This window comes from Alligator sinensis, unplaced genomic scaffold (genome assembly GCF_000455745.1).
Source record: "Alligator sinensis unplaced genomic scaffold, ASM45574v1 scaffold291_1, whole genome shotgun sequence".
NCBI lineage: Eukaryota > Metazoa > Chordata > Crocodylia > Alligatoridae > Alligator > Alligator sinensis.
This window is the reverse complement of record NW_005842391.1, coordinates 411876-420409: the sequence shown is the minus strand read 5'-3', so window position 1 is coordinate 420409 and position 8534 is coordinate 411876. Positions and strand designations below refer to the sequence as shown.

At 38.6% G+C, this 8534-nt stretch overlaps 1 protein-coding gene across 5 annotated transcripts in view; it reads left to right on the top strand.

Annotated features, from left to right (window-relative positions):
* Positions 1 to 8534, top strand: part of VPS13C (vacuolar protein sorting 13 homolog C) — a 157803-nt gene that overhangs the window by 44110 nt on the left and 105159 nt on the right. For all 5 annotated transcript variants that reach the window (XR_003095490.1, XM_014522744.2, XM_025211176.1 and 2 more), the window contains 8 exons: positions 639 to 810; positions 3226 to 3288; positions 5160 to 5295; positions 5660 to 5754; positions 6519 to 6661; positions 7170 to 7362; positions 7583 to 7697; positions 8116 to 8252. Coding sequence is in view for 4 of the 5 variants with exons in the window: in XM_014522744.2 (XP_014378230.1) it covers positions 639 to 810; positions 3226 to 3288; positions 5160 to 5295; positions 5660 to 5754; positions 6519 to 6661; positions 7170 to 7362; positions 7583 to 7697; positions 8116 to 8252 (1054 nt within the window). In the remaining variant the exon portion in view is untranslated. The remainder of the gene's footprint in view (positions 1 to 638; positions 811 to 3225; positions 3289 to 5159; positions 5296 to 5659; positions 5755 to 6518; positions 6662 to 7169; positions 7363 to 7582; positions 7698 to 8115; positions 8253 to 8534) is intronic.

Sequence of the window (8534 nt, the reverse complement as noted above, 5' to 3'; positions counted from 1 at the left end):
ACTCTTTCAGTCAGCTCCGCTTGCAACTGGAAGCTACATAGAAGTCATAGTAACTTGCTGTAGTGATTTCTGTTGCTTCAGTGATGAGCTGTTTGTCATAATGTCAATGACCTTCTAGTTCAGTTGCTTTCAGTGTGCTTTATGCAAGCTTTCCTAAACCTGTATACCAGTACATTTCAGTCAACTTGCAGAACATTGCTCCATTCTTTCTTTCTTTCTTTTTTTTTTTTTTGTGTAATGCTGTTGTGATGACATGGGTAAATTTGCACTTGGTCCTTGGTAATCTTATTCAATCTGCTTTTGGAACATAAACCAAACTGCTCTGTTGTAAAAACTTTTTTTGTTCAGTAGCTATTAACTTTATTGGCTGGTAGCTATAGGAAGTTAAGCACCCTAAAGCAAATGAGAACTGCAGTACTTTTAGAAAATTAAGCCACTACTTTTTATTTTTTTCCCCCTTCTATTTAATTTTGTAAGTTGTAACGTGTTAGAAACATTCATTACGTGTCTTTTAGGGCAATTACTTGGGTGATTTATCAATAAAACTATCAAACCTTGATGTACTGTTTTCTTTACTGTTTAATTTTCAATTGTATTTTAAAATACAACTAGAAATAATGCAAATGACATTTTTATAGGTGGAAATATGCAGGTAATAGCATTCTTGAAGTTCATATCAAAAGATACACTCGTATGTGGTCATGGAGTAACATAAGACATCATAGGCAGCTTCTGAAGAGTTACAAAAACGTGTTCAAGAACAAATTAACGCAGAGCAAACTGTTAGAAGAAACGCAAAGGCAAATTCAGGTACGTGAGGTTACTATGGTAGTGCATTTATTAGTGCAATAAACATGCTTGTATTTTACTTCAGAGGGTTGGTCTGTTTTTTTGGGGTTTTTTTTCTTTTGTAATATCCCTCTGGCAAATCAGTATGGTAAATTATTATCAACCTGGTAGAAAAAATATTTGCTTGTTAACATTAATTGCTGGACTGTAATAACAAGGGGAAAAACTACTTCGTTTCCTATTGGGCATTTTTTTTTTTTTTTTTAATTCTACCTTGGCTGTATTTTGTAATAACTTTCACCTGTTTTATATATAAAAAATGACATGGGCCTCATGATGATTCTCCCCTTCAAAATGGGTGTAACAAAGCAAAGGGCTAGGCTTTGTGTTTTTATGGCTCTTATGTATATTGCTTTCTCTTAAAACAGAGTTGTCATGGCATTTTGTTTTTTCTGTGTGCTCAAGCACACTCATGTTTCAAATGTGGAACTTTAAATATGGGATCAGTGGAAAGCTTGTTAACTGTTGTAGTTCTTGCCACTTAAACTGGAAATCTTTCAATTTCAGCATAGTATGCACATACCTTTTTAAAGCATTGAAAACATGCTTAAAGCATATCTGATGAGCAGATCTGACTTGCAGAACTGTCACTTAGCCCATGAAGCAGATTGAGGGGCAGGGAATACTGGAGTGTGGTGAGTGAAGACGGGGTCTGCTGACAAAATACAGGGTAGGGAGCTCCACTGGGGATGTTTTGGCAGTTGTGGGTCAAGTGTGTTAACCCCTCCAGGGTTCCCTGACATATCGCTTGTTTTGCAACTGGAGGTGAGCTGGTGAAGGAGTCCCATGGTCTATATCTGGCCTGAGGGGACAAGCAAGTCGACACCTACTCCCCCACATGGCTTTAAACTCAGTATGCTAAAACTTAAGGTTGACAGTTGCCCACAGTGCACCAAGAGCCCTGGGGAATGTAGTGTAATTTTTCTCCAAAATATGAGAATCCTTATTTGCCCTTCCTCCTGCACTACACCTGAAAATTTAGTTCACACATCATTTTCTTTAGTTGTTTAAGTTCCTGCTTTACAAATTTGGATATCAACTGTTGAATGAACTTAGTGAAGTGCAAAAAAGGATTATTAGAAAGCAGTTACTGTTCCCTGCCATATTTCTTTTTTGCAATGAACTATTGCAGTGAAGAAAATATCCAATTACTTGTGGGTGGGTGTCTTAAATTCAAGGTTGGCTTAGATTTGAGTAAATACTACATGTGCAGGTATGTATGTGTATTGTGCATGCAGTATTTACTTAAATCTAAGATGACCTTGAGTTTAGGAGACACCCCCCCGAAATAGTTTGATTCTATATATGGAAAATTTTTAATTTTTGTTACAATGATTCAGGCATAGAATCTAAGTATTGGAGAGAGTTGCCTTTAGATTTAGGGTCCCCCTCCCCGGCGCTATAGCAGGAAAAACCATGCTGGGGTGGGGGAGAATGGTCAGGTGGTTCCCTTGCCCTCTGTCCCCTTTCCTCCCTTTTCTGCCATCTGTGTCCTCCCTCACTCCTTAGTCCTCTGCTCCTTCTGTCTTGCTCCTTGAAGCCTCTGCTTCTTTCTTCTGTTCCTCCCCCCATTACTGTCAGATGTTCAGGCTCTGTGCCCTCTCCAGAGCACAGCATGTAGAATAGCTGCTGCCACAGAAGCACACAGCAGTGTTGATACAGCTCTCACCAGGCAGGAGCCTGAGGTTTCAATGTGCTCACTTCCAGGGAGGTAACCCAGCTGGAGCAGAGCTGTGTCTGACAGTAAGTGGAGGTGGGAGGGGGGCAGGAGACTGCTGTGGATCTGACTCTGACCCCAATCTGGGCTCAGGGCCAGTTGGTTGCAGCAGCCACCTGCCCCATAACCCCTTCACTTCATACACAGATCTAAGACAAGTTCCACTCCCCTCCCCCAATATGCTGACTGGCAATCTCATGTTAGATTTCAACAAATATGGTATATTGCTTGGGTCATGGAGCAAGCAATGTCATGGAGCCCTGGCGGGTTAATGCAACTGCTGTTTGCCTCAGAAACTGCCAAAACACGTTTCCAGTGGGACTCTACCCTGGATTTTGGTAGCAGGTCCCATCCATGTTCTCCCCACTCCAGAATGCTTAGCGCCTCAAGATGCTCCACAGGCCAGATCTGCCTACCAGACCTGGTCTAAAGCATCTATTTTCAAGACTTAAAACAAAACAAAAAGAGAGATGCATTCTGTGCTTCAACTGAAAGCTTCCTATTATAAAAATGTTGGGGGGGAGGGTTGTGCATAGACTAGAAACTAACCTTCAGTATAAAGTTTTAAAGTATTTGTAGGTGTTATAATAAGCTTTTAAAAAAAATTCTTAAATTAATTTATTCTGCAGTACAACAGAGATTTTGTTTTTGTTTTGCAGGATCTAGAAAAATCCCTTGATGTTTTCAACATAGTTTTAGCAAGACAACAAGCACACGCTGAGGTATCGGATACAAGCTGCTAAATATTGGTGACTGACTGAAATAGTTTGTGTTTAACTTCCAGGAAAGTGTTTATTTAGTCTTGACTTCAGAATCATAGAAGCAAACTGGAGAGAGAGAACTTCCCGATCTTCTCTGTAGCTCTTGCATATCTGCTCTGATGAGTGGAATAAACAATTTATAATGAACTCCATTAAGCTGTAAGCCTATGTTTCAGGGCTTTTTGCGAGTTGCTTGTAGGGGGCAGAAACGATTTTAAATTCCTCTTATGAAAGTTGCGGTTTTCCTCTGCATTAGGATATAGGCCCCAGTACTAGGATGTAGGCCACAGATAAGGTTGAGGTATTTGACTAGGATGTGCCGCCAGTGTTCCTCGGACCCAAAGGTTCTTGGCTAGGGGTTCTTGTTCTCAGGATCACTGTAGGAATCTTTTTGCTAGGTTAGATAGCAAGGACCCTAGGGAATTTTTGCCTTCGTTTGTATCATGGGACATGGTCTTATTAGGATTCTCGGAGTATATATTAACCACTTATTTATTACTGAAGTAGCAAGGTAATGGGAGTGCCTTCCCTTACCTGTTTTTATTAATTGCATGTTCAAGGAAATTCTTATTGGCATGGGTTTGTCTTGTATTTGTGTGTCAAGGTTTGTAGAGGTGGTTTTGGGGATTTCTTGGGCAAATCATTGTTTGCAAGTGATGGAGACAGCACTATGGCCCAAGAGCCCCTTCCAGTCCTGTGTTTCTGTAAAATCCAGCTATTTGTTATAAAATCCCTCATGAAAATATTTGACTTCAAATTAGATGTACTGTCCTAACTCAAAACCATTTCTGAGAGAGTAATTGATGGGGAATAACTGCTTTCAGTAACAGAAATTTCTAGCTCACTTCCTTCCACACCCAGTTGATCTTCTGTTGGTTTGGGCTTCCTTGCTCAACCAGGGTTTGGAAGAATCTGTGGGAACTTGACCTTGGAGAACTCCTCCCCTTTTGGATTTCATGGATGGAGTTAAGTCTCACAGTGACACTGCAGAAACGGATCCACTTAATGCTTTGTTACAGGTCTGATAGCACTCTCCCACTTGCACAGTGAGCATATATTATGGGTTGCATCACTCTGGCCCAATGTGTGCTTGAGAGTGACAAACTACTTGAATCAAGTACCTTTTCAGTGCCTCTGGCATGCATGCTGCTTACTGTCTCTGCTTTGTAACTAAAACAGGGCCTTTGAGCCCCGATGTATTTTGGCTCCTGGCATCTCTTCATAAATCCCCCATATCTGCTTTGTTTGTTTACCTTGTGATTGTAGCTAGGTTTTTGGTTCCCCACGAAGAGATTTAGGTAGTTACCTGACTCCTGACATTCAGTCTTGCAGGAACTTAGGCTGTGGCCGGTTCTTTTGTCCCAGGGGACTTCCATGTGCCTAGAGTATCTTCAGAATTAAATAACCCTTTAATTTGATTCCTGTTTGACAACTCCTAAGAATTTAGTCAAACACTTTAAACTCAAAATGTTTCTGTAGAATTTTGGTGCTTGAGAGGGGAAGCATTAAATACATGAATGAAAGAAGCTGAAATGCCAGAGTACTCTGAGCTAACCTGTCAAGTGACTGTGTAATTTAAGACTGCATCTTCTCTGTGCCACTCTTGTATTTCTCTCCTTAATTTATTTTGGCAGTTAAACTATGAAGGAAATAAGAGCTCAGTACAGATTAAAGATCTTGTGGAATAAACTTTTTTGCCCTTTTGAAATATAAAGGCTCAAACACTTAATTCTGTTAGAATGTAGCTGCTCTCATTATTGAAAGAACCCATTTTGATATACCTTTGCCTCATGTTTAACTCTCGTAATGCTTGCAATATCTTTGGCCTACAGGTGCTAAGATCAGGGCAAAAATTGCTGAAGAAGAAATCCACTGATGTAGAGAAGAAAGGTGGAGGATGGTTTAGTGGGCTGTGGGGTAAGAAGGAATCTAGAAAAAAGGAAGATGAAGAATCATCAGTTCCTGAAAGTATGTTTTAAGCTTTTACTGAAGCCTAACAAATATGTATTTTCTAATGGCACTCTGGGCTAGGGATTAGTCTTGTGTCTTTTTCATGCTAAGTAGTAGAATGGTACCCTGAGCAGGCGAGGTTTTGGGGAGCTAAAGTAGGTGTAAAGAATGTTAGTGTGTCTGTTGTAGACCATATTGTTGTTTGGATTTCACTATAAGTAAGGTTGCACAAGACCATTTTGTGAGTCCTAGTAGAGCTAAACCTCCAGTAGAATATGGTGTTAAATAATGCAGGTTAAATTTCATTTACTTCCACTTTATTGATTTATAACTATTGATGAAAATTTGAATCCTTTTTTTTTGTTTTTGTTTTTTGTTTAAGCTATTGATGAACTAATGACACCAGAGGAAAAGGCTAAACTCTTTACTGCTATTGGCTATAGTGACAGCTCTCATGACCTTACTTTACCAAAGAAGGTAAACTGTTTTTGTGGAAAATTATTCAAACATTAATTTCTCTCACTTTAAATAGATATTGAAGGGAGGAATTATCATATGTTAATTCAATTCCTGTTCTGATTATACAGTGCAACTTCCTTGTTGAACAATTGTATGGCTACATGTTGAATTTCCATCTGAAAAGTCTGTAAATTGTTTTTTGCGTCTAAGTAATTGCTATTGATGGTTGTTGATCTTTTATTTTCTATCAGAGGAGTAATTACTATACAGTAAAATTCTGTTACCTGGCATCCATGGAGAATGGGGGAGCCGGTTAATCAAATATGCCAGTTACCTGAGAGTTATACTTAGCCATAGTTGCAGGATGGGCGAGATATTCAGCAGTAAAGTCATGATACAGCACAACGCAATCACAATGGTGGATTTATAATTGAGACTGCTGCTAGCAACACAGCTTGGCAGCATCCGGAAGCTTCCATAAATAACAGATCTATGAGGAGCGCATGGCAAGATGTATTGCCGTCTACGACACATGCTGGTTAATAGAGCATTCCGGATAGTAAACTATTACAGTAAAAGCTGTATTATCCAGCACTTTACCGTCGTAAAAAGGGGATAAGTAAACTGAAAACAAGGTCTCGCTTGAGAAAAACGGCATTACATTAGGATACTGGTCTACCTGAAGTTTAAGTGAGAGTGTGTGGTAAATATAAGGGAACTTAAATGCACATGAATCTCATTGTACTAAGCTGCCTAACTTAAGCTTTTTTATTTCCAAGTAGTATGTTGCTCATGTAGTGACACTGAAGCTGGTAAGCACTTCTCTTACAATTAAAGAAGACAAGGATATACCAGAGACTCTTAAAATACAGATAATTGATCTAAGCACTACAATATCACAGAGACCTGGAGCACAAGCACTAAAGTAATTTTTGCTTTTTGCTTTTTATCATTTGTACAAACGGGAGGGGGAATGAGGAAAATACTTTTTTCCTTTCTTATTTGTAATTGGTGATTCTTGGGCAATATATAAAACTGTCTACACTTATTGCACACTTTTCTTGGAAATGTTTAGATTTTTAAAGTAAAAGTAAGTAGTTTGAAACACTGGTACACAATTGCAAAGAATAGCACTGTTGGCCAGCCTCCTTTGGAACTTCATTTCAGTCACCTTAGTGTTAATGTAATGTGTTACTTAAACCAAAAATATTTAAAGTTCTAAAAAATATCTACAAGCCGTACAAGTTTAGATATTTCCTAAGAATTTTTATCTCCTGATTATTTGCCCTGAGCCCTCATATTGACTTGTACAAGAGAATGTTCTTTTTCACATTTGTACTGTCGTGAAACTTGTAGTAGCTTGTACTCAAGTCAAATAATGTGCTTTTGAATAATGGAAAAAATGTGCTTGTTGTTTTTATTCTCTAACTTAGAGTGGAAGCAAAACTTGAAAACTGGTATGTGACAGGTCTGAGACAGCAAAACATTGTGCCCTCTCTTGTGGCTTCCATAGGGGATAGTAAATCATCTTTGCTCACAATAGCATTCGAGACCAATCCAGAGGATAGTACTGCTGACCAGAGTCTTATAGTGAAATCTCAGCCTGTGGAAATTAAATATGATGCAGTAAGTAATGAATTTAGAAATAATTTTAGAAGGTCCTGTTATGTTTCCATATTGCTGATTCTCAATCTCATTCAAACGTTTTTGTATAAAAATAGCTTGACCTCCTTGCTTTACCTAAACTTCAGATCAATATTAAATCTCATCTTGAAATCTGTGCAGCATGCATTGGACAAACGTATAAACTGAAATGCATCTACCTTCTCCCCCCTCTTTTTAATAGAAAACAATAAATGCAATGGTGGAATTCTTTCAGACAAGTAAAGGAATAGATCTTGAACAACTGACATCAGCCACATTGACTAAACTGGAAGAAATTAAAGAAAGAACTGCTACAGGTAAATTTGTGTGTGTTAAGTGAATCCTTACAGATATTAGTAAAGGGTCTAGAGGCCTTAGTGTTGCTAATTTTTTTGGGGGGGGGGCTTTGTTTAGTTTTGTGTGGGGTTTTTTGGTTGTCTTACTTTTGCTGTTGTGCCTCACTTGGTGTGACTTCTTGCCTGTCCACCTGCCCCTGCAAATTTGACTATATAGAGGATAAATAAAGTACCAAAATAATTTTCAATAGATTTTGATGCTTGAATTACCTGCTCAATTGAGTTCTGGGATATGGAGATGTTAGCCAAAGAGTGACTGTATTGCATAAATACAAGTTATGTAGTAAGTCCCTATGGTAAAAGGTGATGACTTTCACATTGACCTATTCTGTGTTCCATGTCAGTTTTTCTCACCCCTTTCCTCCCCCTTTTATTTAAGGGCTAGCACATATTATTGAGACACGAAAAGTACTTGACTTGAGGATTAACTTAAAACCTTCTTACCTTGTGGTGCCACAGACTGGTTTCTATCAGGAAAAGTCAGACTTGCTTATTTTGGACTTTGGTACATTTCAGGTATGTAACTAGCTTCCTTTGAATTCTGTAGAAGGGGAAGTAGTTGTCCTTGCACAATCCCAGCAGACTACTTTTTTGTAAAACTACCACCTGCCCACACCATTGCCCAGTAATTTGATGTAACTGCTCATGTAAGACTGACAACAGCAGTGCTTATTGGTATGTGTAAAAACACACCTGTTTGCAGACTCCTTGTGCTGAAGACATCAGTGAGTATTGGATACAGATTTTTTTTTTTTGTGAGCAGTTTTGCTATAAATTTCTAAAATAATTAAGAACTTT